The 20,516-nt window shown below is 37.6% G+C and overlaps 1 protein-coding gene across 1 annotated transcript in view; it reads left to right on the top strand.

Moving 5' to 3' along the window:
• Positions 1-20,516, top strand: part of RYR2 (ryanodine receptor 2) — a gene marked incomplete at both ends in the record, with an annotated part of 341,640 nt that overhangs the window by 110,889 nt on the left and 210,235 nt on the right. Inside the window, 2 exons of the mRNA XM_079550429.1 lie at positions 8,318-8,338; positions 15,796-15,810. Coding sequence (XP_079406555.1) covers positions 8,318-8,338; positions 15,796-15,810 — 36 coding nt within the window. The remainder of the gene's footprint in view (positions 1-8,317; positions 8,339-15,795; positions 15,811-20,516) is intronic.

Here is a 20,516-nt window from a genome sequence, read left to right as displayed (position 1 = left end):
TCACTGTTCAGGCTGGTTACTGACACTAGTACTGTCTGACTTTTCTTTCCTTTATTAGTAATGCTCTGGAATGTCATTGTTTTGCTCTAGATGTCACAGCATACCTGCCTTTCCACTTTTTTTTTCATTTCAAAAATGAAATTCCTGATCCAAAATAATTGTTAGGATACGAGTGTAATTGTTAGGATAGGAGTGGAAAAAAGAAAAGATGAAAAATTGTTTCTACACAACATGAGAAAATAACCATAGAACAAATACATTCATTAATTGTTAGTGAAATGTTTCAGGTATACTGTACTAAAACACTGTAATTAAATGCTACGAGTTTTTCAGATTTCTGCATTCATTAAATCCATGCCAGATCTTATTAACAGAACACAAACATTTGGTTGCACGCATTACGTGCCTGTTCTATCTAAACTGCCTTATCTGCCTTAGGAAAAAAAAAAATTACTTTGCAACCTCTAAGCCAGTACTTGACAGCTTCATTTTTCAGGAAAGTGTTGTCTGCAGATACCCATCAGTTACAGCAGAGTTCCAGGTAAATTGCATCTTGAGCTTATTAACTCCCATCTAATCATCTAGTCATGGCTGATTAATCATTTTTCCTGGCGCCTTATTTTAATAAAACCATTTTTCTATGCTACTGACCAGCAAACTGCTGTCTAGTGTTGTGTGGTGTAGTCTTTGCTGAAGGATCAGAATACAACCCTCTTCCACAGATGTGAACACTCTTGTATGAAGGAATCATCACATACAAGTGCCTTGCATCTGTAATTCTGTATTTCTGTTTAAGAAACAGGGAAAATTTGTGTTTCCTCACAGAACTGAGTATGTTTCCTGTGCTGCAGAAAAGGACTGGATGCATTTTGGGAAGGGAGAGTAACTATGTCCGCTGGATTTTTGAGTAAGTCAGATAATCTCCAATTGTGGAGCTCTGACTTCATTAATTACTTAGTAAGCGCAAGATAACAACACATAGCATAGCTGTTATTTTCTCAGCGTGATATGGGGAGTAAGTCCATCTCTCATGAAGATGGAAAATGGTAAGCCTCCCTCTTTCTTAATAGGTATTGATTAACCAATTTCTCAAGCGCTTCCCCCAAAAATGCTGAAAATCAGGAATTAAATGTGCTCCTGACAATTAAAACTCTCTGGTTCACAGAAAGCTTAGTTAATAAAGCATCTGTAATCTGAAAATAGTTTGAGATGGGCTCAAAATGTTTTAAAGTTTGCTAACGTGACTAGAGGTGTGAGTGTGCCTTCAGTAAGTTTAAGGTGACACCAAGTTGACAGGAAGTGTCGATATGCCTGGAGGTCGGAAGGCCCTCCAGAGGGATTTGGGCAATCTGGATAGCTGGACTGAGGCCGATGGGATAAAGTTCAACAAGATCAAGTGCTGAGTCCTGCGTTTTGGCTACAGCAATCCCATGCAATGCTACAGGCCTGAGGCATGTGTGGAAGAAATGGACCTGGAGGTACTTAACGCTCAGCTGAACATGAGCCAGCAGTGTGCAAAGGTGGCCAAGAAGGCCAATGGCATCCTGGCTTATATCAGAAATAGAGCTGGAAGCAGAAGCAGGGGAGTGATCAGCCTTCTGAGTGCTGTGTTCAGTTCTGAGCTCTCCACTAGAACAAAGACATAGATGCCTCGGAGTGTGTCCAGAAAAGAACAGTGAAGCTGGTGAGGGGTTTGGAGCACAAGTCTTGTAAGGAGTAACTGAGAGAACTGGGATTATTTCGTCTGGAGAAGGGAAGGCTCAGAAGATACCTTATAGTGCTCTACAACTCCCTGAAAGAAGGTTGTGGCGAGGTAGGGATCAGCCTCTTCTGTGTGACTAGTGAATGGCCTCAAGGACTAGAGGGAATGGCCTCAAGTTGCACCAACTGAGTTTCAGGTTGGACATTGGGAAAAATTTATTCTCTGAAACAGTGATTTGGCAGTGGAATAGGCTACCCAGGGAGAGGTGGTGGAGGCAGAATTCTGAAGGTGTTCAAGAAATGTTTAGATGTTATACTGAGTGACATGGCTTAGTGGCGAAATAGTGGTAGTAGGTGGGTGTTTGGGCTGCTCTTGGAGATCTTTTCCAACACTGATTATTCTGATTCCCCATTTAGAAGGAGTCAGAAGGGAATCAGAAGTGTTTTGGCTCTTTTCCTAGCACTGAAAGCCAGAATGCTTTCTTTTTTGATAAAATACAGATGTATGAAGATAATAATTATCTTTTAAATGAAACTTTTAAGCAAAATATAAATAATATCTTCCTATTTCTGCAGTTAGATTATTTTTATTGGGTTAGGTTTTGTCTAAAGATGACAGATGTAATTCACTGAAATAACAAAACAGTGCAGTAGCACTTTCCTTCAGAAATTCTTAGGATAAGTCTTCTCCAAGTCAGTGGTTAGTCATGAAAACAGTTGGAGCTGTTATGTCCAGCAGACAATGCCTGCATAGCCCCACTGCAAGGTTTGCCCTTCTAAACTTTGAATTTGTGTAACATAAATTCCTAGTGCAAAGAAAGAAGAGGGGAAGAAAGGAGAGAAAGAAAAGAAGATCAAATCATTTTATGTATCTGTGAGCATTTATATCAAGCAGGTGGATGAATCAGCTAGAAGTAGAAAAATTTATGAAAAGATAATGTAATTTAGAAGCTCATTCTACTTAAAGTCTTGATTTTTCTCAGATATTTTAGAGATGCTGCAGTGCTGACAGGAGTAAAAGTTTTGAAGATAAAGCAAATACTATCATTTTCTACTCAGTGTAGCTTATTTAGTATCAGACATAACTGTTAGCAAGCCATTTTAAAGGAGGCAAAGAAGAATAAGACTTGGCTTTGATCTGCTGCCCTTTGATCAAATGTAAGAGCTGTAAGAAATCAAGGAGTGCATGCACAGTATTTTTGCATTATGTAAATCCTGAGGGAAAGGCAAGGACAGGAAAAAAAAATCATTATCTATTTCATCTCATTTCATCTCACAAGAATTCTGACAAGCAAATATTTCTGGCCTGACATACATGCTCCCCTTTTGAGTGTGCTGTGTTTGGAATGAGAATATATTTGGGATAAGAATGCCAGAAAGATGAATACCTTTATCATCCCAGACAAGTTTGCTGTTTTGGAAATAGATGGCAGGCCTTTTTCCTATCTTAACATAATCATTGGATCTGTAATGTGCTTAAGTTTTTCATCCCAGGATGATGGTCAGTAGAAACTGACTCTGTGACAAAGAGAAATTCAATTCTCTCTTTCCAGTTAACTTTTCTGATGAATGTTGCATAGGGAGTTGTTGCATTGTAAACCTAGCAGGTATATAAGCACAGCACTAGAAGTATTTTGTATACAAAATCCTGCAATGGAAGATAGAATCATAGAATCATAGAATCACTAAGGTTGGAAAAGACCTAAAAGATCACCCAGTCCAACCGTTCACCTATTCCCAATAGCTCCTACTAAACCATGTCCCTCAACGCAACATCCAGTCTTTCCTTGAACACCCCCAGGGTCGGTGATTCCACCACCTCCCTGGGCAGTCCATTCCAGTGCCTGACCACCCTTTCTGAAAAGTAATACTTCCTCATGTCCAGCCTGAATTTCCCCTGGCGTAGCTTGAAACCATTCCCCCTGGTCCTATCACTAATGACACGAGAGAAGAGGCCGACCCCCAGCTCACTACAACCTCCCTTCAGGAAGTTATAGAGAGCAATAAGGTCTCCCCTGAGCCTCCTCTTCTCCAGGCTGAACATTCCCAGCTCCTTCAGCCTCTCCTCATATGGCCTGTGCTCCAGACCCCTCACCAGCTTCGTTGCCCTTCTTTGAACACGCTCCAGGGCCTCAATATCTTTCTTGCAGTGAGGGGCCCAAAACTGGACACAGTACTCGAGGTGCGGCCTGACGAGTGCTGAATATAGGGGAACAATCACCTCTCTGCTTCTGCTTGCAACACTGTTTCTGATGCAAGCCAGGATGCCATTGGCCTTCTTGGCCACCTGGGCACACTGTCGGCTCATGTTCAGCCGAGCATCAATCAATACCCCCAGGTCCATTTCCTCTACGCAGTCCTCCAGCCACACCGCCCCAAGCCTGTAGCGTCGCCTGGGGTTGTTGTGGCCGAAGTGCAGGACCCGGCATTTGGCCTTGTTGAAACTCATCCCATTGGCTCCAGCCCAGCTCTCCAGCCTGTCCAGATCCCTCTGTAGGGCGTCGCTACCCCCAGGCAGATCCACGCTTCCAGCCAATTTGGTGTCATCTGCGAATTTACTGAGGGTGCACTCGATGCCCTCATCGAGGTCATCTATAAAGATAGTCCAGAGAAGAAGAGAACATGCATCATCAGTTACCTTGTTGAATACTAAACGCAGTAAATCAAGGTGAGCAGTGAAGATAATCAAGTATTGTAGCAGAAATGAAGACCTTATTTTATCTTACTTATTCTGATTAGAGAATTTTAGGCAGAGGTTTTGCTCAGTTTCCTCAGCTGAGAAATGCAAAAACAAACAAACACAAAAAAACCAAACCAAACAAAAAACAAAAACAAATAAACCAAACAATCCAAAAGAAACAAACAAAAAAGGAATCCCCAACCAACAATGAAATAACAACAACAAAGCCCCTAAATACATTACTTATCTCATAAGAATTTCCTATTCCTTTCAGAAAAACGTATATAAGTGTAGAAGAAGATGCAATGTGTGCTAGCTGGAATTCATTGGTTCAATGAGATTATTTCAGGTTACAATTCCATCTGTGGATTGTGATAATGTATGTGTTACAGTTTTCACAAATAGTAGGTAATGTTAATAGTCCTGCTCATCTAAGGATCTATGCGGTGTGGAACAAAGTTCCTTATTGTTTTTGCGTGCTGCTCAGCAAGATGAAAGGAAACAGTGTACGAGTCAGAACTGAATGGTAGTCTGCTGTGTAAAGTTTTAAAGTAGCTGACTTTCCAGCTTTGTGCACTGCTAATGAAGGGTGATGTATGAGCCCATGCCAGCACAGTTCTGTGTAGTGTGAGTTTGCTTTGTGTCAAAATGTAAAAAATGAGTCTGTGAATGATGCCTCATAGTGGTGGAATGATGCCTCTCTGTTTTGTTCATAGCTCCCTAGACAGTAGAAAAGAGGGGTAAAAGAACTACATTCCTGCTGTTTTAACTTATGTCTGGCTTTTATGTCTGGTTAATGTAACATTGGAGATGTGCATCTCACAGTAAAAGCTCTTGGAAAACCAGTCATCCAGATTGGATTAAATGAATATAAGATGAACACTTGGCTGGAAGACTGGAGTTGTTACATATCTCTGAAGAGAAATCAGCAAATGCAGATCACTGAAGAACATACAAGTGTATGTAGCTAAAAGTATTTTGAACTTAGAACGTTTGTTTTTCCTGAATTTTGTGAACATTTGTTGAACCTGTACTGAGAAAAGGGTGGATTCTAGTCTGTAAATAGAATAAAATAGAATTATTTGAATTGGAAAGAGACCTTTAGAGTCCAACTCCCCTGCAATGAACAGGGACACCTACAGCTAGCACAGGTTGCCCAGAGCCCTATCTAGTCTGACCTTGAACGTCATCAAGAATGACATATCCACCTTCTTTCTGGGCAACCTGTTCCAACTCTTACTGTATAAAATGTCTTCCTTATATCCAATCTAAATCTCCCATTCTAGTTTAAAACCTTTTCCCCTTGTCCTGTCAAAACAGACCATGCTAAAGAGTCTATCTGCTTCTTTCTTATAGCCGCGTGTTAGATACTGAAAGGCTGCCATCACATCTCCCTTCTCTCCTCCAGGCTGAACAGCCCCAGCTCTCTCAGCTGAAGGCAGTTATCAGTGTGAAACTGAATCTGTATTTAGAGGTTCTGTGAGACATCTCTTTGCTTATTAACTGAATTATGGGTTAAATCTAACACAAGTACTAGGATGATGTGGTTATTGTACCTTTCTGTCTCTATTCATGTAAGCTTTACACCTATTTTATCTGCATTAGATCTTGGTAAGAAGTAGTTATTTTTAGTTGAATGTACTTCAGCAGGAATTTCAGGGCAAGAAAATACATTATCTAGTCATGCTTATATCTTTTTTCCCTGTTGAAAGAGAATTCCAAATACCTTGAAGTTGGCATGTCTTCCAGTATAAGTTCCACAGAATAAAAGCTAACAAAATTTTAATTACGTTTGTTATATCACATAAGAAAGTTTAGAACTTTGGACAAAGTGACCTATAGGGAAGAAATGTCATCTTGCGCAGATGGAAAAGCACTCTTGTAGACAGGTAGAGAAAAGTGAGCACACCTGGTTTGGGAGGCCTCTGTAGACGCACACAGCAGAAGGATAGAATGTGATGAAAGCTGGAAATGCAAGATTTTATTGTGGTGTGCATTGTATTAAGTGGAAGACCATACTTTCAGAAGCAGATTGCTTTGGATTCATATATAATATTGTATTTTCATAATTACTGTAGGATTTGACAACTGTGCAAAATTGGTTCATGTGATTGTCCTCAAGAACCTTCAAGGGTGAAAGTGCCTTTGGCATATGTCAAAGACTACTGATACCTCTTGATATTGCTATATTGATACCCTTTGAAGATGGATATACAAACATAGATATGGCGTGCACAGTTTATAAATACTTGACAAATGTTGCACTTGACTTTTGAACCTAACTAGAGCCCACAAAAATAAGCAGTCAATCCGGCAGTTATAAGAAAATTTATTGTACAACTAGTAATGCTCAACGAGCCTTAAGAGGATTATTTCTGAAACTGATTGTGGTTGAACTGTTCATTTAAATTTTGGAACAGTAGCATTGTTGCACAGTCAAATTGCCTGTGATTCTGTATTCATAATGCATACATAATTTGGACAAAAGACGTATGAAAGTAAATAATGTAAAATAAGTTGGCTATTTCTTCTTCTTTTTTTTTTTTTTTTTAAGCTATAATAGCTGCCTTCTTTGCATTAGGCTTTAGACTGTTGCCAGTTTTTCTAACTTGTCAAGATCTCACTTTTTTCTTATTACATTGCATATTTTTTAAAACACCAGGTGTTTTTTAGAAGAAATTTCTGCAACTGAAGTTGGTAATTAAACTCGTGGAACTCCTATTATAAATCTAAATGCAATTGACATCTCACAGGAGAGATAGGAATGATCAAATTTAAAATCATAAGAAGTTGGTATTAATTAGCTTACAGGTCAGATGGTGTTTTCAAATCTGTGTATGAGCAGAACCTACTGATACATAAATGTTTTAAAATATAAAATGAGAACCATTGCACTTTAAAGTATTAAAGAATGAGGCAATATGCTTTGAGTAATGTTATTTTTAATAGATGAGAACTGAATTCACTGTTTTCTATTACAGTAATTTCAGAAGCATCTGGAATCCAAACAGTTTGCTACTTTTGATAACGTAGTACAAATTTTGAGTAATTTTCTTTTTAAATCGTTCCAAATACGTAACATGTGCTCACAGAAGGTCCACATATACCTGCAGCAAAACCACTGAAGGCTTGATATGCCTCAGTGTATTCTGTATTAAATCCAGAGAGAAATCTACTTCAGATCTAAATTTTTGAGTATTTAGTAGAATACTAACTTTTTAGTAGTTGAAATTTGTTCTAGTTTTACTTAGCCTTCCTGATACTATATGATAGTCCAAATAATTTTTGGAGAGAGTAATTTTAAATCAGTTTATTTAATAAGCATGAAAACAGTTTTTTTTTATCACAAAATCTTAAGCTTTCAGAATGGTTCTCTGTTATTGTCTGTAGGAAAATGAATGACATTTTGGTTTCAGTTCTCTGTTCTTGTATTTTCTCATGCTGCAGTCTGTTGAGTCCAGGTTTGATGTTTGTCCCCTAATTGTAGGTTTCATATGTTTAGTGTTCGTTAAATTCACAAACCTTGAATAGCCACCACTAAACCTTTTCAAGTGAAAAATATTCACTTTGGAATATTATTCAAGAGAAGATGGAGAAGTGTTTTTTGTGAAATTGTTTTGTAATTTTGTCCAGTTGCTAGAGAATACAATGTGCAGCTAGTTCAGCATCAGTCCTCCTTTACTACCCCAAACTGAAATTTAAATGGACATTTTGAACTACCAGAATTTTAAGTGTTTCTCATAAAATAAAGAGCAAAGGAAAAATTGAGCCTCTGAAATTTTTAAGAGAAGATGCCAAAACAATAGCTTCTATTCATACTTTTTCTTTAATGCTAGATACATTTCCAAGGGAGTGAAACATAAAGTTCAAAATAGACTTTGATATGGTGTATTTAAAGAAAGAGATTTACTGATTTCTTGCTTTTTCTTCCTACAGCTAGTTGATGTGGAAAAATGGGTATGTGATTCTGTCTTTTATTCACTTGATCCCAAATGTTTCATGTTTCCACTGAGTCTAAGCTGTCTGTTTTATATCGTGTGCTCATGAATTTCCAACTTGCTTGGCTCAAAAAGAGAGGCAAATACAAGGCCATATAAGATGTGATCATTCCTGTATTTTCATACCAAATTTCATGCTAACGCAATGACTTATCCATTTAAATTAGATCTTAGAACTCTGCAATACACTCTTGTGGTTATTGTCTCTCAGCCTTGAGCCTTGCTGTCTAGTGTTATTACTCCATTCTGTTACCCACCTTGTCTTTTCCAGTACAGACAACATAATCCTAAAATGCATGACAATTATTAATACTAATAAATAATGGGTGATACTGTTTCTAACTGCATCTATTATATGTACTAAGTATTTTAGATGGAGAACAGCTGCTACAGAATAAAAAAAAAAATCATAGATCACAACAATTGAAGTCAGAACACAGTTCTCAGATGGATGTTTTGCTAGGAGCTTTCCTAATGTGTCTTTGTATGCCATGCATATTTGTGTGGACATCTGATATAAATCCCCAATATGGGGCATGTTTTCATATGTTTCTCTCAAGTGTAATCATAATGTGCATATGTATGAGTTAGTGGTCATAAAGGTGTACGTAAAATTGTTTGTTCACGCTAAAAAAATAAAGGAAAAAAAAAGATAAAAGCCTCTCTGAAAGCTTGGACCATAAAAGGCCTCTATAATTTCTTTGTATTTAATTTGCACTGCACATGATCAAAAATCACTCAGATATCCTTTGGATTATTGCCAATTGCATTGCTAGAGCACTGGTCTTACTTTCTTTTAGCTAGTGTTTTTATAGAATTTTAACCTGTGGCAATTACATGTTTATAGCAAGTAGTGAATTAAGTTATAGCTTGCTTGACATGCCTGTAGGTAAGTACACATTTTAAATGATGGCTTAAGATTTTCAGATCACTTTCTACTAGTGTGTCTTCAGTTATCTATATCACTGTATATACAAATGCTTGTGGTATTTATGAATGAGTAAATGAAGTGAAGTTAATTTCAGTTCATTATATCAGTATGCTGGCATTATTCATGTTCAGTGAATCAGATACTTTTTCAAGACCAGTATGGAGTCACTTGGAATGTTTTTTAAGCCATAATGGTGGTTAGATTATTTTCTCATTTTGTCCAACATTTTAATTACACCTGAGAGGACTTGATTCTACATCTTCGGGTTCTCAGGTTTTATTCCTAGGAACAATTTTGCTGTGAAGAGAAAACCAGCATAATAGGGAAGTTGAATAATGTACCAGTGCATACAGTTCTCGTGCTCTAATATAGCTTGTTTTTTTTGACTGAAGTATTTGGAGTATTCTTGGAAAATACAGTGTTACCTGGATAAATACAAGTGAGATTTGCCCCCCTTTTTTTTTTTTTTTTTTTTTTTTTTTAAATTTCAGAATTTAGAAACATCAGATTCTTATCCTTAAGAAAGGCTGCTTTGCAGAAGCGCATTCTAAAATGAGTTGTTTCCCATAACATCAGAGCTAAATATTTCTTTGCAACTTGCATGAGCTGAACTCTTAGTTGATCAGTTCAGTAATCCAGACAGCCTCCTATCTGATGCAGCTGAAGTGAGTGCTGGCTTTACTTCAAATATGAAATCATCTCATTTCAAGTGAGCCCTCATTTGCCCTGTAAGGCAACTCTTAGCACTCTCTGCAATTCCAGATGATTCCATGGTAGCTTACATACTGAATTAATCCAGAATGCAATAAAGTGACACACAAAACCTAAAGATGCATTTTAATAGAGGTTACTAAAAGTGGCAGGGTGCTGTCTGTTACACAGATGATATAACAGCTGATTTCTTGTCAATGAGGTTAAGTACCTTATTTTAACACATGCAGATCTCCATAAGACGTCTTCCAGTGTAGAATGTTCAAAGTCTGTTCACTTATGTCTGTGTATCTATGGACACCCTGAGGCCCAATCCCAGAGCCTGCCAAGTTAAGCAAACTTAATGCAAATTAGTGACCAGATCAATGACTGAGCTTACTGCAAGCAGTTTCACGGATTTAAGCTTAACTCACTCATCTCTGGGCTGTTGCTGCCTACAGAATCTGCTAGTGAAATTTTTATAATAATTTTTCCAGTTCTGCAGTTCATCGCTTCAATTACTATCATTTTTTAATTTTGTCCCCAGATGCTTATTCCACTTTAGGAACAAGAGTATTGAAGCTATTTTATGGAAGAACTAAATGAGCTTGTTATATTCCTTGAACTTCTGTTCTTTTCCATTTTTATTTCTGCTGGTATGCTGTTAGTACCATAGGTCTGCTTTAGCTCAGAATCAATCATAGAAGCATAGAATGGATTGGTTCAGAAGAGAACACAAAGACCATCCAGTTCAAACCCCCTGCTATGGGCAGGGTTGCAACTCACCTGCTCAGGCTGCTCAGTGCTCCATCCAACCTGGCCTTGAACATCTCAAAGGATGGGACATCCACAGCTTCTATGGGCAACTGTTCCAACACCTCACTGCCCTCTGAGTAGAAATTTCCTCCTGACATCTAATATGAATCTCTCTTTTTGTTTCAAACAATTCCTCCTTTATCCTGTCCTCATCAAACCATGTAAAAGTTCATTTTTGTCTTTAAGCTCTAAGTGCTGCAAGGCCACAACGAGGTCTCCCTGGAGGCTTCTCTGTGCTGAACAAACACAGCTCTCTTGGCCTTTCTTTATAGGAGAGGTGTTCTCTTAACATCTTGGTGTCATCCTCTGGACCTGGTCCATCAGCTCCACATCTCTGTTGTGCTGGTGGCCCAGGCTTGGAGGCAGTACTCCAGGTGGGGCCCTTGTGATGGCAGAGAAAGAGCGGTACGTACAATTGCCTTCCTCTCCCTGCTGGCTACCCCTCTTTTGATGCAGCCATCATACTGTTGGCTTTCTGGGCTGCAAGCACATTGCTGGCTCATGTCAAGCCTTTTATCCACCTCAAGTCCTTGTCTGTAGGGCTGTTCTCAATTATTTTCCCAGTCTGCATGCATATCTGGGATTGCCTTGACCCACGTGCAACATCCCGCATTTGGCCATGTTGAATCTCATTAGATTCTTTTGGGCCTACTCCTGAAATGTGCCCGGGTACCTTTGGATGATATTCCTTCCTGTTATTGTGCCAGCTGCACCATTCAGCACCATTCATCTGCAAACGTGCTGAGGGGTTTCTCTTTCCCATATTGTCATAAAGATGCTAAAGAAACCAGTCCCAAGACAGGCCACTGAGGAGCAACACTTGTGACTGATCTCCACCTGGTCATAGAGCCATTCTCTTCTGATACTTATAGCGTGGCAGATTTCATGATTTTAAATTAGATTTTAGGCATATGACATCAATTATTCTATCATCCTAACTCACAAATAAATGAGCTATTTAAGTCTCTCTTGAGGACAGTAAGGATGTGGTGTTAATAAAAATATTTACAGATTTTGGGAGCTATTATACAATTTTGCTCTTTAGATTTTTGGTTTGCACTTCCAACATGAATTTCACCTCCATTCCTGGACTTTCTGACTATATGGAAAGAGCATAATGACAATATTTAATCGCAAGCTGCTGTTGAGGTTAGTGCCTCTTAGTTGAAAGATTCTCTCTTTTGTACTACTGTGGTAGAAATTTGCTTACAAGGAAATGGCAGACTTTGACTCAAAGCTATTAAAAAATATGGAGAATGTGTAAAGAAAGTGTAGACATGTAGCTTCAATTGATACCTAGAACAGCTTGAAATTCTCAGATCTGTAAAATGAGCTGCAGGAAAAGTGCCAGGGCTATGCAGTTAGATACATAGGTAGAAATCCTACCATTCAATTAAAAGAAAATTTGGTCAGATTTACACAGTTTGCTGTGGAAAGAAAAAAGTTTTTAAAAAATGTTTGTATCACTTTCTCTAGAGGTATGAATTACACCTGGACTGCAATTAGCATCTACTAAAATACAGAGTATACTAAGTTTGGAAATGTAGATGTAATTGAAAATACAGCAGTAGGTGTATTTTTTTTTTAAACAGTCTTTCTGTAGTTGCTACATTTGCTATCACTCTGATTAATGATCACAGATGTGCAATTAATTACTTTAAATGGCACTGAAGTTAAGTATCTGTTTATCTTCAATGAAGCTTTGTTCATTATTTAAGTCACGGTGCAAGTCATGGAGGTAATCCTCTTGCTGAATGCTCAGAGTTTAATACATCTGCAAGTGTGGCATTTCTGTAACACTGAGTACTCATACAATCTTTTGTGCCCAAATTTTTTAAATAGGATATGCAGCTGAAAACTGAAGCTATTGAAATATGAGTATACAGTTGTCAGTTGGATTCAGTTACCAGTTCTACCTCTCAGGATAACTTTTAGAGAAGATGTTAATATTAGAGAAACATGTTTGTATAAAACTCACAGTATTTCTTGAACAAGTCATTATACAGATTTAATGCTGTCTTCAATGACTTCAGTCATCAGACTCTCACTGATAGTAGTTTGATGGAGTTCAGCGCAGAGACTTTTATCTGTAGTTCAGGAAGACATCAGAAGTCCAGATGTTACCTTGCTCATTGGCTTCTAGGTGCTCAGTTGAGAAGATCCAATGGATTTTTGAATTTGCTGTAGACAGTGTAGAATTAGCAAGTTATTTAAGCTGGTATCTGTAGTCAAGACAGAGAATCTGAAGCTTCTGTTGTGTGTTTATTTTCACCCTACATAGAATGGCAGCTTATTAAATATTAATCAGATTAGTTTTAGAAATGTCTCTCTTCCTTGACTAGCTGGAAGTTATGTAGGGCAGATAAATCACATCCTTATTAATTCTTAAGACTTAGTTTTCTTTTTTTGCATGTCATACTGGATATTGCATACATTTGTATGCTTTGTAAGGATGTATATAATGCAGAATTTCAAACATAAACATGACCAACCTCTGTCAGGAGTTCAAATTCGCAGATTAAGAGATTTGTGTATAGCTAAAGTTATGAGTCATCACAATTTGATCTCTTTTTTTACTTTTAGCTGATTATTGTTGACTAGTGTACAACAATCCTTTGCTGTACTTGATGACTGTATCAGTCTGTGTAATTTTAACATTTTGGTGTCAGTCTTTGGTGAACAAAACCTTTCAAGAGCAGTGGATATTGAAATGACACCAAGAAATTTCAAGTTATAGGTCTGTTCTCTCTGATTAATTTTCGAGTATGAAAACTGTGACAGCATGTTGAATTGCAAATGTTTTATGTGAAATTAATGTGCTCATTTTTTCTGGAAATAAAAACAATATGAAGGAGCGGAAAGCAAGTTCTTCCTCTACAGAAGATCAGTTGGAGCAGTGCCCTCTGTAACACTGTTGCACACCTGTAGGTTTATTTTTAGGGGTTATTTTCCCCCAAACTGAACGCTGATGTTTTTTTTAAAAGTGTGTTACGCTTTACCCTGGAATGGACTTAATTTTAAAACATGGGAGAGTTGTCTTGTAGAAGGATGTGACATGAGTACCTGGAACCTTCTGTTCTGTACATTTGATAATAGCTGGGCAGGTACTGTCCAGTTCATTACAAGTGATGTCTCTGGTTTAACTTGGAGCTTCATAAAGGCATTCACTTCACTCATCATGATAACTGGCATTTAAGTGTTTGCTGTGAAGAGAAAGCATTCTTATAACAGCAGGCTGAGAGTATTTTTGCCCTGATGGTTTTTTGGCATTAGGTAAATAAGTAAATATTCAGATTTACCGTCTGCCATTCTCCCACCCTTTCTAGCTTGGGGGTGTAACACATTCTGTCTTTAAGAATGACGTGTAAATGATCTTCAAAATTATTGAGTAACTAAAGAACGCAACATGGCAGCAACTAAGAGATGAATATCATTTCTCTTTCTCTTGCTACAGTTCACTTGGTATGTTAACAGAAGAGAATTAATTGTTAAATTTGGCATTCCAAAAAGTCCGGGATGAAATCCTCCTGTGTCATTTTAGTAATCAGGAGAAGAGATAAACTATTCATGTTAATCTGAAGCGAGTTAAGAAATTAGATTCACGCAGTTAAATTATCGAAAGAGAGCCAGAGTGTTCCACAGAAGGGCTGCTGCTTAATGTACATGTCATGTAGAAAAGTAGTGTGGTTGATCGGTTCTCAGGACAAAATTTCACAGATAAATAGCAGATAGAAAAGCTTGAGTTTCTTGATGAATGTAGTCTTCTTGATTACTTTATTGTAAGGGAAATTCAATATTGACAGATATAGGAAAGTTTTAAAAAAATTATGTAATTAGCTGATTTCTCTTTTAGTGAATTTATACACTTTGAGTGCTGTTCACAGTGGAGCAAAGACTTCTGGTTAGCTTCTGGAGCCATTAAAAGCAAATGAAGTACTGGGGCAAGAAATAATATGGAAAATAATCTACAAAGGATCACACTGCTGATCTATGCATATATTTTAAGGAATCACTTTATGAGGATAGCGGACAAGGTTCCAAGTCTTTAGTTTTGCTCATTTCCAAATGCCTGAACACTGAATTCCTGATTTAGTGAAGATTTTCCAAAAGAGAAGAATGCTTTGACATCATTATTTTATACTGTACTCTTTTTCCTGTTTATTTAATATTTATCTACAACATCTTTTGTATCTCTGAGAGCAGACATTTCTGTTTTAATAGTCGGAATGAGGTGAAAGCACAGTGTTTCCTGGAGGCTACCTGCTTAGGCTCTTTTCATGTGAGATAGAGATTTACTGCTGGTGTTCAGCTCCTAGCTTCAAAATTTCAGATATCAAAGCACAAACTAATTAAGAGCAACAGGAGAAAAGGTGACAATAGATCTTGTGCAGAGAAAGTGGGATCACTGCAAGTAACCTCTCCTCTTACTCTTAAGCATATCTATGAAAATTAACCCCAACATTTCCATAATTTTCTAACATCAGTTATGTTGTACTTCATTTTTTTTTTATTAAATGCATGGAATATTAGTAATATTTTCATTTTCCTAACTTTGTTTGCATTTGTGTATTATAAATTGTTACAGTGATAGTATTGCTTCCCAGCATTGCACTTTGAATGCAAGACTTTATAACTTGCATTGAACTATTATGCAGACCAAGTATTTAAAGATGATCAAGTATGGCATTGATTTTGCCTATACTGTTTTATCTTTAAGCTATGAATGTTTAATATAGTATATTATTTAAAATAAAAAAAACTTAAAAAAAAAAAAAAAAAAGCCTTGTTCTGAGCAGCTGTTTTGCTATACAAGCTATAATTATGCTAATTACAATGATAAATGTTCCTTTGAAATGTGATTTGTAGTTCTGTGTATCCCACTCGCTATTCTAGAGAAAACAAATCCCATTTTTAAGCACCTGAAAAGCAAATATTCACTTCACATTTTCTCTTTTTTCCCCCCCCTCACGGCTCTACAGAAATTTATGATGAAGGTAAGCAAGTTAAACATTTAGTAATGTTTTTTCTGTAAATTCCCAATTTCATTTAATTCATTATTTTTATTTTTCGCATCAGCATCTAACTTGCCTTTACTGAAAAAGAACATAATGAATTCTGTAAAACTACGGGTTTAGAAACTACAGTGATTCTAGCTTGAATTGATGTTATGACTTCTCCAGATCACAAAAGCCTGCAGAGTACTGGGCCAGCACCTGTAGTTCTCAGTTCATCATTACTCTTTCTGTGAGAATGGATCACTGCCTGCTAAACAAGGAATCTTGAGACAATGAGTAAACAGCAGAATTCACTGTAGATCACTTAGGCATTTGGGAGATCAAGGGGCAGCATGCTCTTTCTTCTGGGACAGGATTACTGTTGTGAGTGGGCAGCCCACCAGGGCTCAGGTCAGAGAGCAAAAGCTCTGCTTCCTCTCTCTATGTCTTTTTTCCTTTTTTCTTTCCTTTTTTCTTTCCTTCTTCATTTTATTTTCTCTTTAACTATAAGATAAGGAGTTTGGAGAGCTTCCAGGCATTTTAAATAACTGACATTTGGAATAACTGGATGTGATTTATCCAAGATGTGCTGGTTATACTCTTTTTACTTTTTGCCTTCTCAAATGATTTGCTGATGATTTTCATCCCCAATGAGCCCGCACTTCTGTGATGTGGCCTTGCTTGCTTCATTGTCACTCTCACTCTGAGCTGAGGAGGAATTTGGGGCTAGATAAGCAGTGCTATTTCAGGCAGTGAATTGAATGATGTCAGAGGAGTTTTCTTAACATGACTCCTCTGCTGATCCATCTTTTCTTCCCACTTGGTTGTCTGTCTTATTCTTTATCTGTGAGCTTCGTTCTCAAGTGACAAGGATGACTCACATTCTTCATATAATACAGTAACAGAAAAAGCTTTTCCACAGTCCTTACCCTCTGAAAAATGTCTCTCTCTTCTACTTATTTAGCTCTAAAATAACCAGGCAGATTTTTAATAATTTCTTCCATCTCCTCTGCAGAGAAAGAGGTGGAGAGGAGGTGGGAAGAGAAATCTTCACTAGACTAAGCGAGAAATCAATAAATTTTCTCTTGGGCAATTTTCTCCTAAATTGCTGTAAGTGCTTGAAAATAGGAGTTCATAATGGAAGCATAACCTCAGCTAGAAACATGCTTATTTTACATAGAGGGCTCAAAACAGATGATCAATATTATTTATTTTTGATTTATTTCCACTGCCGTGTTGGCTTTTCATTGATGGTGAAGTTCACCACTGCTGGAGAAGGGCATGTAAACGTAGCGCTGGAAATATTAAACACAAGGTGCATCTGAAGTGTTTCTAATTATGTTACTGATTAATCTTTTTTCCAACAAATCAATATTCTTGAAATTGAGATAATTTAGCATGGTTCTGGCAGAGATGTTTGTCCTCATTACCAATTGGTTCAATCTTTTTAATGCAAGTGGTAAAATATCTGTGTTCTTAACTAAGACCTGTTAATTTATGCAAGTGATATTTATATGAAGTATAATTACACACTGTACTTTTCAGTCAAGGTAAACTTGGAAAACCTATAATTGAACTGAGCTCCTTTCTCTGTTCTTTGGCTTGGCATATATTATAAAATAGGAGGTAAGTGCCAATCGTATTGAAAAAGAAGTGTGGAATGCCTTTTGATCTTGTGTCACAGAGGCCTTCTTCACTAAGAGCAGGTACCAGCAGAGCTGGTCTCCTACTATCTCCCGAATTTTTGCAGTACTTACTGTTTTGTAGTGAATTCCTTGAATAAATGTAGCGTAATGAAATAGTGATTTAGAAAAAAGGTGTGAAGACTACAATATGTACTGCATAATATATGTATATAATGCCTTATTGCACTTTCTGTTATTTCATTTCAGCATGGTATATAGGCTACAGTGAGACATGGAAAGAGTTTTTAAATGGTGTTGAATATGCCCTTCAGCACTGCTGTTACTTGAGAGAGGTGAAGGATTATATTAGCACAATGCTGTATGTCAGTGAATTGAGTCACTTGACATCTTTAAATTCTAAGTAGCTGCATGCTAGGGGTTTGATGCCAACCTCTGGAAATGGCAGTCCAAAGAACACAGTAATTACAAAAGGGTCTCATTAGCATTTATGTTTAGTAGAAGAATTCACAGCATCTATGCCTGGATGTTGTTACTTGGAAAAGAAAATTCTGTCATCTTCTTCTCTCCAAGTATTTTTAAAGAAAACAGATATTTCTATAAGCAAGAAGAATGTGGAAAACACCTCGGCTCACACTCCGTAGCTTTGTTTGCAATCTTTTCTTCTTGCACCATTTTCAAGTTTTCTAGTGCTGCTGGAGACGTAATTTCCTAGCATTGCTATTGCAAGTGTGAATTGTTGCCTGACTAATCTACACTGATTCAAACTGTTCCTATACATTCTGATTTCACAATCAGTTGGGGTTTTCTAGACTCTTTGGTGAGCATGCATCCTGCAAAACTGAAATACCTGCAAAACTGAAATACCTGATCTAGAGCCATGCTTATCCTAAGCTTCCAGTGTAAACATAAGCAAAAGCATAGGTGTTGTCAGTGTGCAACTTAGAGTTTAGGTAAATTGAATTACTGTCCAAAACACTTTTTTCTTTCCACTGGTTCTTTAATTTCCTTAGGCAGAACTAACTAGAGTATTTCCCTTTTTTAATTGCTAAATTCTTTTAGCTATCCATAAACTGTTATGGATCACTTTGATATTAAGAGAATCATAGAATCATTAATATTGGAAAAGACTGCTAAATATCATCTAGTCCAACCATCTACTTACCACCAGTATTTCCCCACTAAACCATGCCCCTGAGTACTACATCTACATGTTTTTTAACGTCTGGTGATGTGTGTCTCAACCACCTCTTTGGACAGACTGTTCCAGTGCCTGCCCACTCTTTTGGAGAAGTTCTTCCTAATGTCCAACCTGAATCTCTCCTGCTGCAGCTTGATGCCATTCCCTCTCATCCTATCAGTGTTACCCAGGAGAAGAGGCCAATCCAAACTTTGCTAAAACCTCCTTTCAGGGAGTTGTAGAGTGCAATAAGGTTTCTCTTGAGCTTCCTCTTCTCCAGACTAAATAATCCCAGTTCTCTCAGCTTGTGGTCCAGACCTTTTACCTGCTTTGTTGCCCTTCTCTGGATGTGCTCCATGGCCTCAATGTTGTTCTTGTAGTGAAGGGCCCAAAACCAAAGACAGTATTTGAGGTGCAGCCTCACCAGTGCTAAGTACAGGGAGACAATAATTTCCCTGCTCCTGCTGGCTGCACTATTACTGCTACAAGCCAATTTGCTGTTGGCCTTCTTGGCCACCTTGTCTCCAGCCACTCTGCCCCAAGCCTGTTGCACTGTATGAAGGAGACTTTCTCTCTTTTCCAGTTTAGCTGTTGCATGGTATCAGGAGGAAGCTCTTACGCTGGTTTCAGTGTGAAAAGCATTAGACACTGATAGAGTTGTGGGGGAATCCCCATAAAGCACTTGCTTGTAGTGGTTTCCAGTTTTGCTCAGCTTGTAGGACTGTATCTTCACATCTGGTTTTAGGTAAATTGGTCTACAATAGATGGAAAAAATGCATACTAGTAATGGAATGAATTATTCTTACGTGCCTGTGGATGCATCATTTTGAATTTCCTCTACAGAAATGACTGGAGCATCAGGTAAAGATTTGTGCGTAGATTTACATAAGCATGCTTTTATAGCATGGGACATCTTTCCTTCCTATTTCTCCTGATTCCTTTCAGTCTCTGTCTGGTTTCTATCATTTCATTGCTAATTCTGCTCTCATGGAAGTTCCGTTCTTCTGAGTGAGAACTCAAAATCTTTCAAGATCTGTCAGTACTTTTCTTTCCATCTTGCAGGTTACTAAATGGCATCCTTTTATTTGCTTAAATATCAATCTTAAAGATATTTTATATAAACAGAGCATGTGTTCCTCACCTTGTACTCAATAGTTTTCTTTCTAGAGAAGCAGTTGAGGCTACATGCTAGCATTGGACTCCTACTTCAAAAAGTTTTATTTGGCTTTTAGTAAAAGGCGTTGATGTTAACTGTCGTATGCCTCTGAGCACAGCTAGATTCTGGTTAGGAAGAGCATACACCAGGGCCTAGCATCCTTTCACTCAGAATGCATGGTTGACAACTTTTTCAAGCCAATACTTGTTATGAGACCCTGATTTCCAATTTGATTTCTCTTGCTGATAGATCTAAACATAATTTCAGACTGTTGACTGGTCATGTGTGATGAATATGAAAGCTCCCACATGAGACCCAAAGAATGGAATTTGAGAGACTTCCATCAGTGGTGGCTGCAGGTTTTTGCTTTTGGTTTTGTAGGCTGCAGGTATTTTTATGGTTTTGTTGGTTCTCAACCAAACCCTATAGCGTTCAAAGCAGGAAATTGAGAGATATTCTAAGCTTAATGAAATGCTTCTACTTATGCAATTAAATTAGTACCTTGATTTAGATAGATTTTTTTTTTTGCTCATTCTGTAGTTTTTGCATCACAGTAAAAATATTTGTAAGATGTATATGCTACATAGCTTCATGAAACTTACAGCACTCTCTTGGTGGAGATGATAATGCTTTCACTTTCTTTTTTGTGAGAGTTTTTATGGAGTGGTAAGGTGTCCTCTGTTTGACATATTATTGTCTCCAGCATCTCCTTTTAGTGTTAGATGAA

This window comes from Tetrao urogallus (assembly GCF_951394365.1).
Source record: "Tetrao urogallus genome assembly, chromosome: 2".
Classification (NCBI taxonomy): domain Eukaryota; kingdom Metazoa; phylum Chordata; class Aves; order Galliformes; family Phasianidae; genus Tetrao; species Tetrao urogallus.
This window is presented reverse-complemented; position numbering and strand designations above follow the sequence as displayed.